Raw genomic sequence first — 22,715 nt, 5'->3', positions numbered from 1 at the left:
ACAGAACAGATAAGTAACAGTTTAAACAGTTTCTAACGGCTAAAAAACACCAATATAACGGAGTCTAACGGCTAAAAAACCACCAATTTTTGCCCTAGCGCCCTTGGTCACAGATGGCCTGCATAAATCCGAACACAATTCTCTGTTAGATTTGCATGCGGTTCGGATTCCAGCGCGCTAATCAAGTTCCTTCTATGTGGCTTTTAATAACTTTCGAAAGTTTCTAGCTGTTAGTAATTTACTTTTTGTCCGTGTTATGTTATGATCGCCACACCATAGTACCCACCCCCCTGGACATAGAGTACACGAAGGGTCTATGTAATAATATACCTCAAAACTCACGTGCAGTTCCTCTTCATTCTGTGAGTACACGTGCTTCTTTCAGGCACAGCTGCGTGACTGATGGAATGACTCAGGACACTCCGGCAAAATCAATATTCAACTTCTCTTGTCATCTTGCTAAGATATCAAAGTTGGCCTGAATTCAGTTCACTTAAATGACCAAATGGCTCAAAACTACTTGAATTATTCTTGGCTGTCTGTCATACTGTCATACTGAAGGCTGATAGTGAAACTTGACACTTGACAATGACACTTGATACGCGCGCATTAGATTACATAATCATTTAACTCAGGATAAAGTATAAAAGAGGCAGAAGAACTGTTGCATTAGCATCAGTGCAGTTGAAGTGACAGGAACTAAAAGACTCTTGGAATCATTACAGTTTAATAATCACCATGAAGTGTAGCTTGTTGGCGTGTCTTGCTCTCCTCATTGTCTCCTCTTACAGTTTTCCAACTGTTGGAGCTCAAACCTGCAGTCAAGCTTCCAAAACCAGACCTTGGAAATCTTGTAGAAGTTGCCAATTCCCTTGGCTTGACTAAGTTGTTAAGCACTGCTAAAGCAGCTGGTATCGCTCAAGTTCTAGAGATGGACAAATCACTGACTTTGTTTGGCCCCACCGACGAAGCATTCGATACGATCCCCGAAGCCTACAAACCTATGTTGGCAAACTCCACCTTCTTGAAGGAGGTTTTACTATTTCATGTCATAAAGTCAGTAGTGTACGCTAATGCCATCAAGTATCTTGGATATGCCCAAGAAGAACATACGATTCAATGTGTACGATGGTGGAAAGGTAAGAGAGTTTAATTGATTTTCTAAATAAACCAGAAATGATTCATAAAACTGTGCATAAATTTAAAGGGTGTAGGGCGGATAGGGTGACCTGCAATCCAGGTCATAGTTCTTTGTAGCCGATATAGCACCCTCCTCCCCCCCTCGGGTATAGCAATGCTCCTATTCGCTTCAAATATCTTTTTTCTATGCATTCTGGTCTAGTTTGGTTACAACCAGCGTTAAAGAAGCCATGAAGAACAAAAGGTGTCTTTGCCGAAGCTAGACTATAATGAACCCATATCAACTATTCAACTTGCTCGATTAACAAAATGCATTTGTGGTCTAGCTTTGGAACAAACAACAACAAATATGAAAGCATGAATGTTTGTACCTAAGCTAGACTGCGATGCACCATATTCGCTTTCCCATTAAGGGCCACAGGTACTGTATGTGATGATGAGTCCCAGGCATCCCTTGGGAACCCAATTTCACCTCATTAACTGATTTACTCGTGCGCACTAGATCGTCACTGCACAGTGTAGTCCAATCATCAAAGTCAATCAGAATGCTTCAAATGGAGTGATCCACGTGGTCAATCGAGTCATGATTCCACCATTCGGCACCGTTACAGACGTCGTCTCGATGGAAAAGCAATACTTCAGTACCCTGCTAACAGCTGTGCTCACTGCTAAACTACAGGACGTATTGGCAGGACCAGGCCCTTTCACTGGTAAGTGAGTGAAACCTACCACAGGTAGCCCAATGATTGGTTAGGTTTTTTTCTTTAGGGAAGCTTGGTACGGTTTTAATGGGCCGAGGCCGATTTGCAGTAAACTATGTTAAAATGGTTGTAGCCCTGCCCCTTTTACTCTTAGAGACTCATGACGCTCCTATTAAGTCAACAAGGAATTATCTCGTCAAAATCTCATCAAAATTAAGAGGCTTGACCCTCCACAAGAGTTCACATTTTTACTAATGACCCTCCCCTCTGAAGCACCAGTTCCCCCTCCCCCCAAGGAAAACCCACCTTACCTTACCACAGGAAGCCCAAGCGTAACAGGTAGTACCATCGCACGTACTGTGTAGCTTCTCCTACCGTACCTCTGTTTCCAACAAATATTTTCTATTTACCTTCATACAGTATTTGCACCAACCAACAATGCTTTTGCCAAGATTCCCGCCGAAAAGCTGAAAGAAATCCTCAAAAACATCCCATTGTTGACCAAGATCCTCAAATACCACGTGGTACCCGGGACCTTCTGCTCGGCGGGTCTCGCAAATGGGGCGACTGTGCCCACCCTAGAGGGGAGTGACGTTACTATTCACATATCGAGCGGATCAGTGTCTGTGAACGATGCCGTTGTTGTCTTTATAGATATACCTGTTACCAATGGCGTTGTTCATGTTATTGACACTGTTTTGATCCCAAAAGACGTTGAGATTTAAATTACATTCATTATATTTTAAAAGCGTAACTCAATAAAAGTAAGGAAAAAATGTAAGAAGTTGTTGGATTACTTCTAAATTTTAGACTGACGTAAGTCATATAGTTCTAAAATGTATATTACAAAAACAAAAACTTGAAAAAAAATGGTCTTTCTGAATTTCTAGCTTTTTTCTTTTCAGAAGTCCTTATTTCTAAAACAATATGAATATATTTTGTGAATTATGAATTTTTTAGCCTGTGTACAAAAAAAACGTTTTTTCCCCGAAGGGGGGAGGGGTGGGAAGCGGCTGTACACAGGCTATGAATATTTTAACATGAGAGCATTTTCATCATAATTAGTCCATCACTTTTACCTTTTTTACTCCATTGTTTTAACTTTCCGTTTATGTTTTCAGTTCTCTTTTCTCCCCGAATTTGAAAGTCCGTAAGCAAAAGTCATGATCGGCTTAGATACATGCATGCGCATATTCAAAACAAAACAAAACAAACAAACAAACAAAAACAAAAACAAAAAAAATTAACAGGCTGCAGAAATGAATTTGAATTTTGAGTACTTTGAAAAAGTGGAAGAAACTATAAGTCAGATAACTGATTACAGTGGTCCAGAGGTACAACACAGAAATCCAAATCCAAATACAAGAATCCAAATCCAAATATATACGAATATTTTACGAAAAACACAGATGCAGTACGATGTGAATGCCATGCGTATAAGCGGGAGTCGGTCTTCTTTAGAGGTGACGTATAAGGAGTGTTCGTATCGTGATCACTCTATTATTGACCGGGAGTTCATTACATAACTATATATTTACACGTGAGCTTTTCATCTGAGGGGATCCACACACTTGTTTTATAAAACTATAATAGCACTGAAGAAAAGGAGGGAAAGTGAAATAAGGCTCAGTTCAGATAGCCTTCCTGAATTTGAACGCCGAATCCTCGCAGGGGAGGGGTGCAGGGGGTGCGCAACCCTCCCTGGTTCGACTTTGTGCCTTTACTTCGAAGATAACCAATACTGTTTTTTTTCCCCTTTGATTCTAAGGGGTGCACCCCTCCCTGGGTTAACTATGTGCGCAGTACCCCTAACTGAACAAAATCCTAGATCCGTCCCTGCCTTGGTAGGTTTTTGTGGTCGGATGCGCGCAAAGAAGAGATTTGTACTACTGTAATGCATAAATAATTTTCGAAAGTTTCTGGCCATCAAGTTACATTTTGCCCGTGTAATTTTTCGTTCGGCACTCTATTATCCCCCCCCCGGACACAGAGTGCACGAGGGATGTATAATAATACTTCCAAACTCACGTGCAGTTCATCTTCATTCTCTTACAACACGTGCTTCTACCAGGCACTGCTGCGTGACTTACGGAAATAAATCTTAGCAACATCAATATCTGTCTAAGTTTTCTTGTCACCTTGCTCAGATGTCAAAGACTGAATGACTCAGGACTTTAATAGACATCACTACATTCGTATTTAAATTGCCCATTTCAAACCATATGATCTTTTCATGGTGTTCTCTGGAGAAATGTTTCTGTCAAATGTTATATCTATCCACATGAATATGAACGAATATATTTCAGAAAGATAAAGGAACGATTCTCTAGAGAACATCATGTAAACATCACATGGCTTGAAATGGGTAATTTACATACGAAAGTAATAAGTCTATTATCCTTGGCTGTCAGTCATAAAGGTTTATATTTTGAAACTACAAATATGTTTGGACTTAGCCTGCAAGGTAAGTGACACTTGATACGCGCGCGCCTTTTCATTAGGTTACATAATCATTTAACTCAGGAAAAGGTATAAAATCACCAGGAGAACTTTATCTCTTGCATTTGCATACTTGCACTTGAAGTGACAGGAACTGAAAGACTCTTGGAATCATTACAGTTTAATAATCACCATGAAGTGTAGCTTGTTGGCGTGCCTTGTTGTCCTCATTGGCTCCTCTTACAGTTTTCCAATGTTGAAACTCAAACCTGCAGTCAAGCTTGTCAAACCAGGCCAAAACCTTGGGAATATTGTAGAAGTTGCCGATTCCCTTGGCCTGACTAAGTTGTTAAGCACTGCTAAAGCAGCTGGTATCGCTCAAGTTCTAGAGATGGGCAAGTCTCTGACTTTGTTTGGCCCCACCGACGAAGCATTCGATACGATCCCCGAAGCCTACAAACCTATGTTGGCAAACTCCACCTTCTTGAAGGAGGTTTTATTCTTCCATGTCATAAAGTCAGTAGTGTACGCTAATGCCATCAAGAATGAACTTCTGGTACCAAGTATCTTGGATATGCCCAAGAAGGACATACGATTCAACGTGTACGGTGGTGGAAAGGTAAAACGGGGAGCTTAATTGATCTTATAAATTGATGCTACCGGCTATTGGGTTGGGGGGGGGGGGGGGGGGGGGAGGTAGGGGGTAGGAGTATTGCAGTGCTCCTATATATATAGTCGATTCGTATGGCCTTTTCTTTTCCAATAAACCAGATGCATCGTGGTCAAAAATCATTTGTACTCAACACTAGACCACAATGCGCTTCGCTATCTCAGGAATGGTCTATTTTACATAGTTATCGGAAATGATGAGTCCAATTTCACCCCATTAACTGATTTACTCGTGCGCACTAGGTCGTCACCGCACAGTGTAGTCCAATCATCAAAGTCAACCAGAATGCTTCAAATGGAGTGATCCACGTGGTCAATCGAGTCATGATCCCACCATTCGGCACCGTTACAGACCTTGTCGCCATGGATACGCATTACACTAGTACCCTGTTGAAAGCTGTGCTCGCTGCTAAATTACAAGGTGTATTGGCAGGACCAGGCCCTTTCACTGGTAAGTGAGTGGAACACACCACAGGTAGCCCAATAACTGGACGCTTTTTTTCTCTTACCACAGGGGACCCAATGGTCCCCCTTGCTACGGATAGCCCTATCAGGCCCCATCATACTATTCAGCTAACATCTCCTTCGCAACCACTCTGCAACTTCTACACCTTTCTCTGTGTCCTAGCTTATCAATAACGAATTTTTTTACTTTCATACAGTATTTGCACCAACCAACGATGCTTTTGCCAAGATTCCCGCCGAAAAGCTGAAAGAAATCTTCAAAAATATCGCACTGTTGACCAAGATCCTCAAATACCACGTGGTACCCGGGACCTTCTGCTCGGCGGGTCTCACAAATGGGGCGACTGTGCCCACTCTAGAGGGGAGTGACGTCACTATTCACATATCGAGCGGATCAGTGTCTGTGAACGATGCTGCTGTTGTCTTTATTGATCTTCCTGTCACCAATGGCGTTGTTCATGCTATTGACACTGTTTTGATCCCAAAAGACGTTGAGATTTGAAATATTTTCACTATTAAAAACGTTTCTAATCTAAAACGAACATGTTGTTTTTGCTACTGAATATTCAATAAACCATATAGTGATAAGCATGGATTTCAACTCAACTCAACTGTTTATTTAGTGCCATAGATTTTACAATAATACATAAAGTTAAAGACATTTATCTAGTTAAAAGCACAAGCTAATTGCGACAGATAATCTGATTGAAGCAATTAGCTGAAATTTTGAAAATTTACATTTTTAGGTCAGGCACTGAATAAGTAATACTGTAAAATACAAAAAGAGGAGGGGGGGGGGGGGGAGAAAATTTACTAAATTGATTTCGGCTCAGGTTTTGGAAACGTCAGTTACCACCAACAATAGTCTTTCTGAAGACTACACTCACACGGACAAACACACTTCACAACAAACTTTACTCCTATTTTGTCACTTTTCGTTCACTAATTCTTTTCCCCCGAAAGCCGAAAGTCCGCAAGCAAAAGTCAGCGGAGATACACATCATAGCATGCGCACATTCCATAAACAAAATATGGCGGCAGAAATGAGTTTTATTTTGAGGTTTTGAGTATTTTAAAGGAAAAGAAAGAAAATACACAGAAAATAGATGCAGTGCGATGATTTAAAGTCATCATCATGAGCAAGAGTCTATTTTCTTTGGAGCTGCACGTAGAGAGTGTCGATCGTGTAAAGGTATCTTGTGTTATCCCGGCTGTAAGTTTTCGTCTGTTGGACTATCCAACATTGATCATCCATCTCGTGTCTCCTTCCTCAACGCAAAAACTTCTCCAAAAATCACGAATACAAAGCATCCCTAAGGAGCATATTGAAGCAGAACTACGAGACCGTTATGGGAATATACCATTTCGAAAGGGAAAATCCTGCCTCTTTAAAGCTAATATTTCTAATTTACAACAGCAGCTCGAGTCGACGCCATTGTACGTTATGTTGATCGATCTGTGGCATAAAAAGCCAAAGTTAATTGGAAGTACTGTGATTTCTTTAAGCGATGCAGTTAGTAAAATATCCTCAGATGTCAAACGATTTGGTATCTCGGTGCCATCTGTTTGTCAAGACGAAGGGACGTTTGATATCTTCAACTTAATGGGAAGTGTCATTGGAAATATAAATCTTTCCTTTCGACTTTTGAGTTTAGGAGGAAGTTTAATGTCTCATATTCCAGCAAAATCAATCATGGCTCGAAAAGTAGAGGAAAAGAGTGAGAAAAGAGATATTAGTACTGATAATAATGATGTTTCTCTTGATCTCCAAGATGGAAATATTGAAGAAAAGCATGAGTTGAGCTTAGAAATGAAAAAGTCCGAGTCAGAAAAACAGGATAGCGAGACTCAAACAGTTCATCCCATGCCAACAGCATGTAAAAGACTACAGATTAAAAAGCCAACTTATTCTGAAGATGCAGAGGAAGATGTTTTTCCAGTTACCAACACTGTTTGTCCACCACCGTTGTATTATAATTTCATGTCACACTCAGAAAATACGAGTAAAAAGAGAAGTGAACGACAAGAACAAAAAGAGGCATATAAAAGCAAAACTAGTTGTGAAGCCAATGTAGATGATATTGATTTTATCTATTATAAACCTGATTTACTTCAGCCAGATGGGAGTACTGGGTGTGCGTCTGTCTGCATTCAGACAGATGTAGGTACAGCGCAACCTGTTGTATCAAATCACAAAACAAAGGAAGATATCGGTGAAATTGAAAAGAGATTGAATTCCGAGGATCTTCCTCTCTTGAATGCTCTACTTGAAGAACTCACTTCTCTGCGAAAAAATAAACAAACTCATTCTGCACCAGTTACTAAGACTAATACACCTAAAAAAGAAAATATCTTGTCTGAAAAAAGCAGACAAATTTCAAGACCAAGGGAATGCTGTGTAAGGTCTGCATCACAGAAGTCTGTTTTGTTAAAAAACAAGAAACAGAATCAACTTGTCCCAAAGAAGGTTAAATTTAAGCCAACAAATCTGACATACGGAACAACAAGGACTCAGCAAATGAGGTTAGAAATGAACCAAAAAGGAAAAGTAAAAAATCCAAGGACCAGTCACACAGGTACTGAGCATAAGAAGAGCTTGTCCATGAGTGCTTATTCAAGGGAGAGGAAAGAAATCATAAGGAACTTAATTCCTAAGGATTTTGGAAAAACACAAACAATATTTACTAGTCCTGGTGCTGGAGAAGGAAGTGTGACAGTGTCTGCTGGTGTTCAAACTGATGATGGTAAGATTAATTGATTTTCATGTTGCTTGTTGGGAATGATAACTGGATGGGATGGATGGATGGATAGATGAAATGGTTGGGAGTAGATTGATATAGATGTATCAATGAATGGATACAGTAGGTAGATGGATAACTGGAAAGATGGATAGATGGATGGATAGGTTGGTGGGTGGATTGGCGTATATGGCTGGATAAATGAGTAAGTTGATGGATGAATGAATAGATTGGAGGCGGTTGAATGAATGAATGGATAAGTTGATGGATGGGTTGGCATGGATGGATGGATGGATAGGTGGGTGAGTGGATGAAAATGGATGAATAGATTAGGGGTTGTAGTTGACTAAATGAATCTATAAGTGGATGTTTGGATAGAAAGGTGAATGTATGGAAGAGTAAAATTATGGATGGATGGTCTGGAGGGCGAGTGGATAGATGGATAGTCAATGGATGGATAGGATAAATAAATGATTAGTTTTATCTCTAGTTCTTTTACAGTCTGTCATTCCTACATCAGATGCAAAAAGTAAGCAACCAACATCAGAGAACCTTGGAAACACAGTTACAGTGAAGAAGCAACAAAACGATGATACCCCAGCAGATTTTGGTACTAGCAGTCAGAACAGTTTGGACATTTATCTCCCACAAGTTAAAGGTACATATATTGTGTGCATCATGTACTTGTACTGTAGCGCTGTTGGGCTTAGGCCAAACAAAATAAAAATTAAAAAAAGATAAAATAAAATAAGTGTTTCCTGTTGCGTGACTGACCCTAATTTTCTTGCTGATTTTTGCCAACCCTAATATTTTTTTCATTCCCAAATGCACCACAGGGTTCCCAGTAAGCTCATTTCCACTGTCGTATCAGTTAAAATGTTTTAAAGAAAAATCCGAACTACCAACCCCAGTTATTTTTCTCATGCAACTGGAAACACACTTATCTTTTAGTTTGGCTTTGTGCAGTTTGAAAGGTCTTTGGATTTTAAATCTATTCTTTTGAAAAAGATTGTGGCTATTTCATTTGAACAACATTGTTGATACAACAACAGTAGTAAAGCCCTTCCTAATAAATATGTAACAAAACAACTGACTGAAGCAGCTAATCAGTCTACTGCCTAATTTTTTGTTTCTTGTATTCATTTGCACATGATGTTTGTTATATCAACCAACATGGCCACCATGTCTTTTGTTATTCCACTCCCTTGGGAATTATTGAAAGCTAGCAATATACTGGACCTCATATGGGTTAATAGTAAATAAAGGCACTTTTAACCAAGGTTCTATAATATTTTATGCAGATTTCACATGATTTTGAAAAACTCATAGGAGAGCCATGCTGTAACCATTATGTTGCCATCCTTGGCATTTTGTGATTGATTCGAAGGAAGTCATTCATCATCATCAATCCCATACCATATGTCAGTGACATCCCATTTGTTGTGCTGCTACCCACTTCTAAGGGTGCTCTGAGGCCACTTTTAATCTAACAGATAATTTTTTCTAGGTGATTCAGATGGAAGTTCAAATTTTGGACCTGCAAGTGACCAAGTGAGTTCTGATGATGTTCCATTACCTGATCTCCCAACCACTACCAAATACGGTCACACAGGAATACGCAGTCCAGATCTGGCTCAACCAATCAGAAGGCAGTCTGTGACATCACCACCTATCAGGTCTAGGACATCAACAGCATTGTCAATGTATTCTGACGACTTTGAGGAGTCTCTGATATGGGAAGCAAAAAGCCGAACAGATGATGACGAATCAGACACCTCATCACACACTTCATCAATTTCGCATTTATCTGCAAACTCTCAGGTCAAGGACAGAGATGTTTCACGAAAATTGTCTTCAAGTGATATCAACGATAACTTTAGCCAACCAATTAGATCTAATTTTTCTCCTAAAAAATCAAAGAAAATGAAAGAAAAGGAAAGAAAGTCTGATCAAGATGACAATAGATCAGTGGAGAGATCTTTTGAAGAAGATTCAAAATCTGATGAAGGTAGAACTGCTTTAGACACTCCTGATGTTAATAAAGAGAGTCTTTTTGATTCTTTGAACTCTCCAAATCCTGATGATCACTTGGAAGATGGTACATCAACTAGAGAAGGGAATGACGACAACCTGAATGTATTGCAGTTACCAAGGCCAGCCATTGACCTTGGATACACATACTAGAAAGCATTTTAGAGTACAAACACTAAATAGTGCAGTTTTCGTATGACTGTGAAAAGTTCACGGCACGAACACAGTCGTGACACGGCAAGGGATACGCCAGACAAATCACATTGCACAAGAATTTACTCTCCATCCAATCAAATACCTGAAACATGGCATAAACACGGTGAGGACACAGTCATGCCAAGATCACGGCATTTTTAGACCAATCATATTGCGCGTGAAAAAGATCAGCCAATTAAGATTCTAGAAGGTATCACGGCACGTCACGCTTACGGCACTGAGCTTTTCACAGTTATACGAAAACTGCACTATGTACAATACTCCATTTTACAGTTCCATCCAGTGACCACAAATAATAGCTTCTTGTTGAGGCCGGAGTTTCCGTGCATAGCAAAACTACAGTTTATCATGTGCAGCCACTCCAGCCACACATTGGAAGTATTATTCAGGGTCAAAAAACAAAACTGTAAAATGGAGTATTGCTGGCTTTCACTCAGCTGATAAAAGTCTCTGAATTTCATTATCTGATCCAAATGGTGTTCAAACACTGACCACCATGTGCTGCCAGGGTAACCAGTCGTTTCGCACAATTGCCTTTTCGCACGAACCCGTTCGCACAACTATGACCTGTTCGCTCAATTCCAATAGTCGTTTAACACAACTTTAAAATACAGTATATGGTCACTAAGAAGTCGTGAAAATATCTTTCCTCTGTTCCTGTAGATGGGTTTTCTTCCCCAATAATTCTGTTTCAAGACTTTATTAGCATCCGAGTTGATCCAAAATTGCACGAAACGAATAGCGCCATTGCTTCCTGAGTGTGCCAAAGTGTAATCTTTCCTTGATTCCAACTTAATCGCCATTAAACTTTTTGTTTATTTATTTGCTTGTCGAAAGCTTGAGCATATATCTATTTTCTCCAAAGTGTTAATGTTAATCTCAAGGTGAAAGAGAGTCAGGCTAATGAACTGTTACAAACGACTTTTGGAATTGTGCGAACAGGTCATAGTTGTGCGAACGGGTTCGTGCGAAAAGGCAATTGTGCGAAACGACTGGTAACCGCTGTCAGCCAGGAAAAATTCTATTGAAAACTTGCGATTCAGCTGATGATTATTCTGTATGAGACAGGAAATGACTTCAAGGGAAGCCCAGCAATACTTTGCACTATTTGGCACTAATTAAGCAATAGAAAATGAAAGAATTAGCATAATTCAGCACTATTTAGTAGTATTTAGGTTGCACACGTTTAGTGTTTGTACTCTACTGGTAATATCACAGCTATTTCAAAAAAGGTTAAAAGGGCAAACAAAAAAAGAAAGAGAGATTCTAGAATCTGATATATACAAAGCAGGGCTTAGGTAAGATAGCGGCTGGGACATCAGACAATGTCTGCCCAGAATAGACCTCTTCGGCTTAGGGTAATGTTTTCCCATTTCAGACCACGTGTCATTCTCTTGAGAATAATATTCTTTGTTTGAGTTGTATCCATATTCATGTGTCTTCTCATGTGCAACCGAGCGCAAACCTTAAACAAAGAAATGATACTCTAGGGAATGACATGTGGTTTGAAATGGGAAAACATTACGTCAGAGCCAAAAAGGTCTATTGGAACTTGTCCGGTCAAATCATTGCCTTGTGGGTCATTTTGAACTAAAACTACTTTATGTGGCATGTCATCATGACCAGCAACTTACTGGCCGTTATTTTAAGCCCTGGAAAGAAATGAAGACTAATATAAAACAAAACCATTATTAGTAACAATAATTATTTTAATGGCCTTTTACCATAGTATTATTTCCCCACTTTAATTTTTTACAACAGGAAACTTATTTTTCATTTGAGTCTTTCTTGTTGAAAAGGGCTTTAGATTTTATCCTAGATAACACAGCTGGATGGTGGAGGAAATTTTGATAACTTGCAAAACGTACAATTTGCTATTTCGACAAAGTAGATTTTGGTGGATGTCGATCTACCCTGCTTGCAGGGTAATGTCAGTCAAGCCATTTCCATGACATCCTATAGGCACGTGCCCTTGAAAGCTTTGTGCTTTCTGACATTGATATAGAAACACTTTGACAGATATGGTAATCTACCAAAACCCTATTTTTGACCTGATGTCAAATTGTATGAATTCATGTGACTGTGACTGCATAAAAATGGCTGAAAATGAATGTCCTTCCCATACACTATTAAATAAACATTTTAGCTATGGTCTGAAAAGATAACTATGTTCAAAGTGTACCTTTTTTTAAAACCTCTTTCTTTATGTTCATGCATTAATGAATGACTTTATACCTTAATTAGTAATTGGCATATTTTCTGGCATACTTCATAATGATCAGAGTCGATCCTAGTCTCCTCCGCTAGTCAATGCCAGGAAATATGTGGATGTAAAGCTGTGCCAACCATCTTAACAATACGTTTTGTCACTTTGCTTTATTAGATTGTCCAACAAATTTTTGGTTGGCAATTTAAATAATTGACCAAAACAAATTTCATCTTCATACGCCCACCTATAAGTGGTCTGGGAAAGCATGTTTAAGAATAAAAAATCAAAACTAAATTGGACTCAGGGTTCGTGTATGGGGTGTGGACAGAACTTTTCGTTTTTCTGTGAAATCCTTACGTCTTTCTCTGCAGTGTCACTTCCATCAATCAAATTGACAACAGCATTGGTCAGTACATTTTTGATCAGGGCTTAAAAATAATGGCTGGTAAGTCGTCACTTATAATCACTGGACTCTTTTCTGACTAAAACATTTGGCCAGACAAGTTTCAATTCTGGCTTGACATTGTCTGATGACCAGCTGTTATTTTAAGCTCTGTTGATTGATGGCGTGATTTATGACATTGCGTAGTTACAGAAATTATCCATACCCCCCTCCCCACAGAGGAATTTGGAAATTCTGAGGGTGGGGGTCATAGAAAGAACAAAATTACAGAGTTTGTATTGAAGAAAACTGGAATTTCTGGTAGTAAAGGTGGTCTGAAAAAAATTCCTCCTTGGGGGAGTGGGAGGGGGGGGGGGTATGGACAATTCTGGAACTACACATTGAAAGTGCAGAGTTCAAAGAAGCATGAAGTACCTTGTTTTATTAATCCTTAATGATTTTTCATTATGTTTTTTCAGATGTGTTGAATGCATTTGACTCTCATTTATAAGTATTTTACACACCATTTTGATCAGTGAACAGAATTTGATTGATGTAGTTGACCATGTCTGCAGGAAATGACGGAGCTCCTTCGTACCCTGAAATAAACACAAAGGTTGAATTAATATTTTGCAATTTTCAATCCAGCTTGAATTTTTTTTTGGAGGTTTTCAAGGTCATTTATTTCCCAGATAGCATTTTGTAGTCATTACATTTACAGCTTTGCCTGTTTACTGGAACTACCCCTGTATATGCCACTGCTTCTGACCAATCAAAGCACATAAGACCAGAGCTTATCCAATCAAAATACACAGAGATGTATTACAATTACATTTATTACAATGTGTAGTTCCAGAAATCATCCATACCCACCCCACAGAGGAATTTGGAATTTCCAAAGAGTAGAGGGGTCAGAGAAAGAACAAAAATTACAGAGTTTGTATGGAAGAAAGTTGGAATTTCTGGGGGGTAGGGGGGTGTCTTAAAGAAATTCCTCTTTGAGGGGGGTATGGATAATTTTTGGAACTACACAATGAGGAGACATCTGTAACATTAGTCTGCATAGTCTCGTGAAATTTGCTCTAATTTTTCATGCTTTTACACAGTACAAAAAAATGTTAGATTTCATACCAGGAAAATAATTGATGTCAATGACAACATGATTGGATGTTCCCTTTTCAATAACAATGTCAATTCCAAACATTGAAAGACCCTGGGAAATGAAAGCAGAGAGCAATAAATTAGTAATTAGAATGTCAACTATGACAACGATGACGATGCTAATATAAGATCAGGAAGTTGATGGATGATGATAGTGGTGATGGATGATGATAATGCTGATACTGTATCAGGAAATTGATGGATGATGATGATGACAACAAAGATATTAGTATCAGTTGGATGTTGCTGAATGATGACCATTGTGGATTTGATAATCATGCTTGTGACGTGGTGATGAACATGATGTTGATAATGGTAATGTATATGTTATTTATGGTATGTAGGGGGTGATTGCCCAGTCTTGGATTACGCTGTTTCATGATATGGCAGCCATCTTGGATCACAATGCATCATGGGGCATACAGGGGGCAAATAAAGCTTTGTTACAGTAATGAGTCAGACATGGATTAATATTAACAGCTCATCACGAGAGAATACAACGAAACATGAATTAAGATGCCACATCTTTTAACTTTACTCATAAAAGATAAACACACAAAACTCTATATATTTTTTGTCATCTTTGTTTTGTTTTGCCCTCTGGCAAGATGGCTGCAGCATCGTCAAAGTAGTCCATGCTGAGGTTAAGAATACAGTTGGGTGTAAAATAAAAATCAGATTGTGATGGAAAAAGTACGGTCTCACCAGTTCATTTTGTAGTTTGTTGACAATTTTAGCTACAACAACTTCATCTGTTGGCGTAGCTTTGCCTGTGTTATCAATTTCATCCAACTATCAAAGAAAAAATAGATGAGTAAGTGATGATAACTGTATTAAGTATCTTTAGAACAACGGCTCTTTTAGGAGCTCTTACCGTTCGAACATTTTTATGAGCAAAATTAATCAACTTTCAGTAATTTGTTGCACCAGGACTAAAAGTGATTTATTACAAAGGCAGTTTGTATCTATCTAGCTCGTTGTTCTTTCTCAATATTATTCTTAGAGAGCATCATGAATGGAGGGCTGGGAATGGATTTTAAAGCGCCACAAGCGGTAGCCTAAAGCTGATTCTCGAGCAGAAATATCTTGAGAAACATTTGTAATAAAAACATTTAACCGAGTAAAGAAAACAAGAGAGCCGATGAGTTTATGAAGACTGGATATCTAGAGGGAAAGAGAAAGCAAAGCTACGAAAGCAAACTTTGTTTACAATTAAATTCGATTACACTTGTAGTGACAAAATCGAATTAAAGTTTCTGCTTGAACACACAGCAGACTGTTAATGCAATTCACTTGAGGCATCAAGTGATATGCAAATATACACTAGTTCACAGACGGATGATCGGTTGTCAAGCAAAGCCAATGCGTAACCAAGGAGCGTTTTTCTCCTTTCCCGACCAAAATCACGAAAAAGTAAATACTGAACATTCATATTTAGACTAAAAGAGGCTGTTTGATGGTATTTTTGTTTGGTTTAGGCAATTATTGAAAAATACCCCAAAAAATCACTTATGCTGTTTTCATTTTAACCCCTTCAATTATTTGGTTTGTTTAATTCAAACAACCTGAATACACCTTTTTTCATGGGTAAAATCCTATCTCTTAAAAACAACTTGAGTGAGTGAAAGCACTGTGCATGTGACTAAATCATAACAGTGTCTTGTACAGTTCCTAAACCTGTACAATAAAACCATATTTTTTAGTGTTAAAATATTTCATATGCATTGCTCACCTGACTTAAATGTGAAGATGACTCTGCTTTTGAAACATCATGGCTATTAAAGAAGATCGTTGGTTGATTATCTTGGATTACAAAAAAAGAAGTCAAAATTAGGCTCATCTAAGTCATGGTAGGGCTAACCCACAGATCAAACCCTGAAACAACCTTAGGGCTGATCAAAGTCAGGGCACGGATAACTCACAGATTGAACTCTGAAACAACCTCTGGGCTGATCTAAGTCAGGGCACGGCTAACTCACAGATCAAACCCTGAAACAACCTCTGGGCTGATCTACATCATGGCAGGGCTAACTCACAGATCAAACCCTGAAACAACCTCTGGGCTGATCTAAGTCATGGCACAGGTCAAATTGGAATTTAGCATGAATCAAGGGAGAGACCTCACAAACTTTACTCATGTAATGCCAAGTCCAGAAATCAAATCCTAGACTCCAGAGGTGAGAGGCCACCCCCTTGATTCCCACCCTTCTCAATCTTTTCAACCAAGTTAGGATTCTCTTGATCATCTATTGATTATCATTCTCAAAATCTTACCTTTTTTCTTATAAAAGTTTTTTATGGATGGCCTATCTACAGTATGGTAGTGATTTGCTGCTACAAAGACCTACAAAAAAATATAAATGGTGAAAATGAAGCATGACCAATACAGTGTTTCTCATCAGTAATACAGGTTTTTTTTCAAATGAAGCCTTTACTGCTCTAGAGTTGTAAATTTTTTACTGAGCTTACTTTTCCTGTTGATGACATTTGGCCAAATGACAGGCCAAATTTCAGGTTTGGCAGGTAAAAATAACGATACACTGCCAAATGAACAATAAAATGGCATGCAAATTTTACTGGAATGACCTCCTTTTACCATGCTCCTTTACTATGGCAGGCTAAAAAAAAGAATTCTATTTCGAGCCCTGTCATGTAGATTGTCCTTTTACTGTTGCACATAGAATAACCATTATTTTAGATATTAATAACAAAATAGATTTTAGATGCTGTGTGCTGTCATAAATCAAGTGCCCTAAACCAATCAGAAAGCAAAATTTATAACAGCCATTTCATAAATAACAACTATGCATAACACTCCAATAACAACACTCACTTTATACAATATCGCATTGTGATTAACGAAATGCTGTACAACGCAGGGAGGTGTAACGTCTTTTAATCCATCTTCATTGAACAGTAATGACATCTGAATAGACAAAATAAGATACAGATATTTATTATATAGATATCGATGAAATACCAGGTTTTCTCTTGTGTTGAAAACTTGATATCTTTCACCAGTGGAAGATACCATATCTTTCACACGTGAAGATATCACCGTTGAATGGGCTTGCTATTTTAATAAAGAATTTTTGAGCTTTTGTTTTATATAAGTTTCATTGATATACATATAATAAACAGAACATTACATGGTCGCTTGGAGATACGAATTTTATCTTTTCGTGTTCAATTTAGATATCTCACTCATGAGATATCAATTGAACACTCGAAGATAAAAATCGTATCTCCACGCGCCCATGTAATATCCTCTATTTATATCACAGCAGTCATAATAAATTCATAAATTAAGTCGACTCATTTTCATAAATATGCAACATGCAAACTCAGTAGCTTCAGACTGCATGCTGAAATTTGGTATTTTGAGCTGCGGCAAGTCAAAAATACTATGAAAGGTACTGAATTATTAGTTTTGATTGATGACAGAGAAAAAACAAATTTGCAGGTTACAGCTAGTAATTGAGTTCGCATGTTTATGAAAATAGTAACTGGTTTAAGACAAAACTTACCCTATGACTCTGGTCTGATCCATGTCCAATGAGTGGTTTACACACTATAGTAATAAAAAATAATAATAATCACAAGGAGAGCTTAAACTAATTGCTTAAGGTGGGAAAAAATTCAACTGCATTAGCAAAAATAGGTTGGGCGGCCATGGTTAGGTGCATTGTGTTGTAATCATATATTCTTAATAATAATAATAATAATAATAATGATAATAATAATAATAATAATGCTTAACTTTATTCAAATAGCAATATAAAATTGAAAAACTTGAATTTACAATACAAATAAAGATTATAAAAAATTTGAAATTATTAAAGGTAAATTGAGAACACTGAAATATTGCTAAAGGGCGGCATCCCATTTACTTATAGCATAAGGTAAAAAACTATCTTTAAAACATTGGGTCTTACATTTAAAAAGGCTAAAGGTTCTTGGATTTCTTAAACAATAACTATGTACATTTCATTTTTCTTCAACATCATATTTCCCCCCAATTTTTTTGTTTTAGTATTGCTTATCACCATTTATTCTTATCATGCCATAGACTTACCCATGGGGAACTGAACATTTGCCGTTCTAATCCTTCTAATATTTTCATCCAAATCTGTTGAATCTATTCTCACAAAGTTTGGCATGTATGTCCTAATTCCTACAATAAAAAGTAAAATAAAAATCATAAATAAATGACATTGGATCTAAAATTCAAAAATAAAACGTTTAAATTAAAGAGTTATAGTAGTAATATTATTGTGTAGTTCCAAAAAACATCTCAACCCCATCCACGGAGGGGAGCTCGAGGGGGGTCAGAGAAAAGACAAAATTAAAGTTCGTATGGGAAAAAAATGGAATTTCTGGGGGTAGGGGGCCTTTTAAAAAGTCCTCCGTGTGGGGAGGGGGAGGGGGATTTATCGATAATTTCTGGAACTATACATTGTTGGTTTAATTTTAAATCTAGCATCATACTAGACTAAAGATGCTGGCTAATACTGTATAATATCCTGTGCTTCAAGCATTTTTCTCCAGGCTCATGAAACTTAATATTTTTGAATTCCTAGCCGACCAATTTGATCATAGCACAACATATCTGTTTTTCCTACGAAGAAATATCATTATTATCTTTATCATGAATAGATTAGTTTTTGTTTTGTGTATGGTGCTTCCAGCTGTTCTGAGAGGAAATGTTAGCCAATCAGAATCGAGATAATTTGCAAAAGTGAAGTGTCACTTGTGGAATCAAACCACCAGATGAAAAATAAATGTTCACTGCTAATAAGAAGTTGTGATAACAATAATAGTTTTATTGCAATGCTGGACAGGTTTTTATTTTTGGCCGGTTCAATTTTTGCAGGCTTCACGACGCCTCAGTTTTGCAGTGACGTCATATCTACGTCACTATTTCAGATCAGCTGGTTACTTACAGCGATCCCTCACAGCACATACATCCAAAAAGATTTCATGAAAAATGAAATGGCTTCTTATATTGATTAACAATTAATTAAATATTAATTCTATGGTTATTATAGGAATAGTAGTTCTCACCATCTTCTATAAATTCACATTGTTTCATCACTTGATAACTGACTAAACGGTTGCAGAGTTTTTGCACACAGTCTAGCGGATCCAGAACTTTGACCTCTGGGTGGCAATCCAGATAGTGCTACAAGAAAATAAGTAGCTTAACTTATATACTATACTTATATTTTAAACAACCACCACTCCCCATATGAGTCTCTTCTGTGAGGTTCCCTCCACACTCACTACCACTGTGTTCTATGTTTACAACATACAACACTCAATTCACATGTTGATTTTTACGGAAAGAGGAAACAACAAAATCAGAGACAACAAACAACCAATGATATTATCCATCTCATCTAGAAGTTATCATCAATAACTTTATAAAATTCTGAAAAACTTCCCAGATCTTTAATTTTTAATTTTTTTTCAAATGTTGGGGGTAGTATACCTGTGGCAGTGACACAGCTCACCTTATGAATGTGACCTGGGTATATTTTGAAAAAACCCAATAATGTAGATAGAGTGGAGTTGCTTGTTATCTTCCCTGTGCTTTGGGGTTTTTCACCAGTTTTTATGGTTTTGCTAACCCAACTTCTAAATTCCAATTACTGGTAGATTTCAATGGACAAATAGCTTCTTTCTCTGCAGGTCTACCACTTCTAAATCCCATTATTTATTTATCTGGGAGATGATGCAGTAAGCCATGTGGGATGGGCTTGGAAATCATATAAGAACATGTGTAATAATAATATTATTATCTACCTATTACCCTACAAGTTCTTATATTTATTTATCTATTTATTTATTTATAAATAGCTAGGATTAGAAGCTATAACGCAGTCTGAGTTCATGCATAAAGTAACAGTGAAAAAAATTGAACACTCACACAAAAATTGCTCAATATAGAGCTCACCTCTAAACTTTGTATAGTTTTTAAAGCATGTTCATCACCATCTGTAGCCTGGGCCATGTAATCTGTAATCTTCTGAAGTATAATATCAAATGGTCCTTGATCTTCCAGGGGAATATTAAGATCAATCTGTGAGATAAGACGGCCAAAATATTTTATATACACTATTAACTTTTTTAATATCTTTTTTTTTCCAATTCGATACCAAATATTGCATATCTTGATGGTACACCTCCAGTATACCCATCCAAATGATATAATAATTTAATATTTCTAATAATAGTATGCACACATTAATACAATCCCCTACTGTTCTTCTATTGTTATTGCACCAATTTCATAAGACTCTTAGGCTGTGTTCATAATGTATGGCAGAGGGGGGGCAGGTGAAATCTTTAAATGACAAAAAAATTCTTAAGACCCCCCTTGAAGTCCCCAAAAAATAACTATTCCCCCCAGGCAATCTCTCATAGCTTCTTCTAAAAATTTTGCATCCCCCCTCCCTAATTCTCTGAAAAACTTTTTCAACCCCCCCCCCCCCCCCCCATTTTACTGGTAAAAAAATTTCCGATCCCCCCTAAATTTCACCTGCCCCCCCTCTGCCATACATTATGAATGCAGCCTTAAATAAAGTGCATGGTCAGGTATTCTGAAGTTGAATCTACTATTATTATGAAAACCAATTTTAAATTGAAGCTGGAAAAAGGTTTTAATTAAAAATACACGTAAGCTTAAGTGAAAGCCAGTAAGACCTCTACTGTATACATTCAGCTCTTTCAAAAATAGATTGGATGATGCTTTCTCACTACAGCAAACTGTGTAGTTTAGCAAAACAAAAACAATTATGAATTGAGATATTCAAAATGCAAATTAACGTTTGTTAAACGGAAAAAGAATGATTAAATCAGTTTTGGAAAAGAAATACCAAAAGGCTATCGTCACAGACAAGAACTACTATCATTCTTCTATTATCTATAAGCAACACGCAAATGTTTTAGAAATTCCACACACGAAAAGTAACAAAAATATAGGTCATAATATTTTTTCCACAGAACGTAAACAAAAATACGAGCGATCTACAAACAGCAACGAATAGCGAAGATTTCAAAATGGAAATTTCCCGATTTGAAAAATAAATAAATTTGAAATATTAATAATAATATAAGACTGACTGTGGACTATCGATGATTCGACATTCCTTTATTAGGCATGATCGATATGTTCAAGATTGCTTTTTATAGTAGACGTCGTGTAAAAATTAAGAATCTTATTATTTTCTCAACTTGTCTTATGTTTATGTAAATAAACGAGTGATTAATAAAATATGTAAAGATTTTAGAATTTTTGGCTTCAGCTATGAGCATTTTTTCGAGTATTCTTCGTTGTTTTTGATCAATTGTTTATCCACACCCCAATATTACAAAATACGTGACTAAATACAAAGATCTACTCACTTCAATGAGTTCGATGCCAGTCTCGCTGGAAAACAAGATAAAATTCCAATAAGAAATCTATAATGCTAACCTCATCAAGAAGATGTTTACTATTTAGTTAAGGAGTAAGGATAAAATGAAAGTATTAACGTCAGGAAGTGAGTCGCAGTTGTTCTAAACTTACCTACACAACTCGATGAAGGAGTCAAAGACACTCTTACGTTTCTTCTTTGGACTCAACAAAAGCCCAACACGCTTCCTTCCCATGCTCAAAGGAAAAAGCTGCTTGGTGGTAGAACTCATTTTCAAGTTGTGAACGTGAGAAGTTAGCCATAAAGTGCTAGTTTTGAGCTCATTTTATTGGAAGTTTGTTTGCGAAGTTCACAAGTTTTGCCTCCACATGTGGAGGCTTCCGAGGCTTCCGCGATTTGAGAAATAAGAAGCCAGCGGAAATTTACTTACACAGGGTGACCAACGACAGAAATTAGATTAAAGGCTAATTGGTGTAGAGACCCCCCCCCCATCGCCGGCACGAAGGAGTGGCATTTGACCTTGAAATCATCACCTTATTGTAGGAATCGTACGAACTACGCTGTTGTCTTTCTCCTCTCAAAAAGAAGAAAAAGAAGAAAACTGAAAGAAAGAAAAGAAAAATTTGGCGTTTTGTCAATTTTTGATTACAGGGTGTGGTTTTTGAGGATGAAAAAATATTCTAGCATCTTTTTCTACTGCCTGTATAACAACATGTTTGTATTTTATAATCGTGATTCCAAATTTCCCGTAAATAGGGAAGCCTATCCCTGCTTCCATGGGCAGAGGATGACTCATAGCCGGCTTTACAGCGTTATATAAGAAATTATAGACCCCTCAATTCAACAGTGAGACCGAAAGCACTCTATCAATAGGAAAGGATGAAACTCGCTTGATGTTCAAGATACATGTCTAGACAGCTCAAAGCAGTTCAAAATTCCCTCTCCCTTCTGAAACCACCAAGTCCTCTTGTCTCTTGAAACCAAGGCACCCCTTTCCCTTGGTACAATATGCAATCATTATACTGCAGTAGAAATGTAAACTATAATGTCTAGCTCGCCTTTAATACTGTGTGGTTAGCCCGTTGCAACTCATAGCTATTGTAGATCCCCTGAACGTAACGCGAACTTTAGTCACTTCGCTATTTC

General features: G+C 37.5%; 3 protein-coding genes across 3 annotated transcripts; 2 read left to right on the top strand and 1 right to left on the bottom strand.

Moving 5' to 3' along the window:
* Positions 1–742: 742 nt before the first annotated feature.
* LOC116308386 (transforming growth factor-beta-induced protein ig-h3-like) lies at positions 743–5,952 on the top strand (the record flags this gene model as incomplete). The annotated part of the gene is given in 7 exon segments (XM_089024950.1): positions 743–1,083; positions 1,085–1,139; positions 1,643–1,850; positions 2,262–2,563; positions 4,429–4,899; positions 5,193–5,400; positions 5,612–5,952. Coding segments are annotated over 7 exon segments (1,890 nt in total), but the record flags the coding sequence as incomplete, so codon positions are not given.
* A 333-nt stretch (positions 5,953–6,285) lies between these two features.
* Positions 6,286–12,094, top strand: LOC116308391 (uncharacterized). The gene is made up of 3 exons (XM_031718799.2): positions 6,286–8,158; positions 8,643–8,810; positions 9,660–12,094. The coding sequence occupies exons 1-3, from the start codon at positions 6,550–6,552 to the stop codon at positions 10,334–10,336; spliced, it is 2,454 nt and encodes an 817-aa protein (XP_031574659.1). The 5' UTR covers positions 6,286–6,549; the 3' UTR covers positions 10,337–12,094.
* On the bottom strand, positions 12,088–21,987 carry LOC116308392 (inositol-tetrakisphosphate 1-kinase). Its single transcript, XM_031718802.2, has 12 exons — positions 21,722–21,987; positions 21,559–21,583; positions 20,108–20,233; positions 19,216–19,333; positions 18,227–18,325; positions 17,679–17,722; positions 16,985–17,077; positions 16,426–16,495; positions 15,884–15,954; positions 14,857–14,943; positions 14,122–14,203; positions 12,088–13,589 (listed from the first exon to the last, which is right to left on the bottom strand). Exons 1-12 carry the CDS (start codon positions 21,838–21,840, stop codon positions 13,507–13,509), a joined length of 1,017 nt encoding a protein of 338 aa, XP_031574662.1. The 5' UTR covers positions 21,841–21,987; the 3' UTR covers positions 12,088–13,506.
* Between the last annotated feature and the right edge of the window lie 728 nt (positions 21,988–22,715).

The sequence above is a fragment of the Actinia tenebrosa genome, unplaced genomic scaffold, assembly GCF_029948245.1.
Source record: "Actinia tenebrosa isolate PJP-AT-01 unplaced genomic scaffold, QUT_ActTen_1.0 PGA_scaffold9__36_contigs__length_13948895, whole genome shotgun sequence".
Lineage (NCBI taxonomy): Eukaryota > Metazoa > Cnidaria > Anthozoa > Actiniaria > Actiniidae > Actinia > Actinia tenebrosa.
The sequence above is the reverse complement of the archived record's forward strand: the minus strand, read 5'-3'. Positions and strand labels throughout refer to the sequence as shown.

Coding starts and splice junctions, on each gene's coding strand:
- LOC116308391 (XM_031718799.2), top strand. CDS start 6,550: ATGAGCAAGAGTCTATTTTCTTTGGAGCTGCACGTAGAGAGTGTCGAT. Junction 8,159..8,642: donor TGGTGTTCAAACTGATGATG/GTAAGATTAATT, acceptor TTTTATCTCTAG/TTCTTTTACAGTCTGTCATT. Junction 8,811..9,659: donor TTATCTCCCACAAGTTAAAG/GTACATATATTG, acceptor AATTTTTTCTAG/GTGATTCAGATGGAAGTTCA.
- LOC116308392 (XM_031718802.2), bottom strand. CDS start 21,840: ATGAGTTCTACCACCAAGCAGCTTTTTCCTTTGAGCATGGGAAGGAAG. Junction 19,334..20,107: donor AAACTATACAAAGTTTAGAG/GTGAGCTCTATA, acceptor ATTTTCTTGTAG/CACTATCTGGATTGCCACCC. Junction 14,204..14,856: donor ACAAACTACAAAATGAACTG/GTGAGACCGTAC, acceptor TTCATTTCCCAG/GGTCTTTCAATGTTTGGAAT.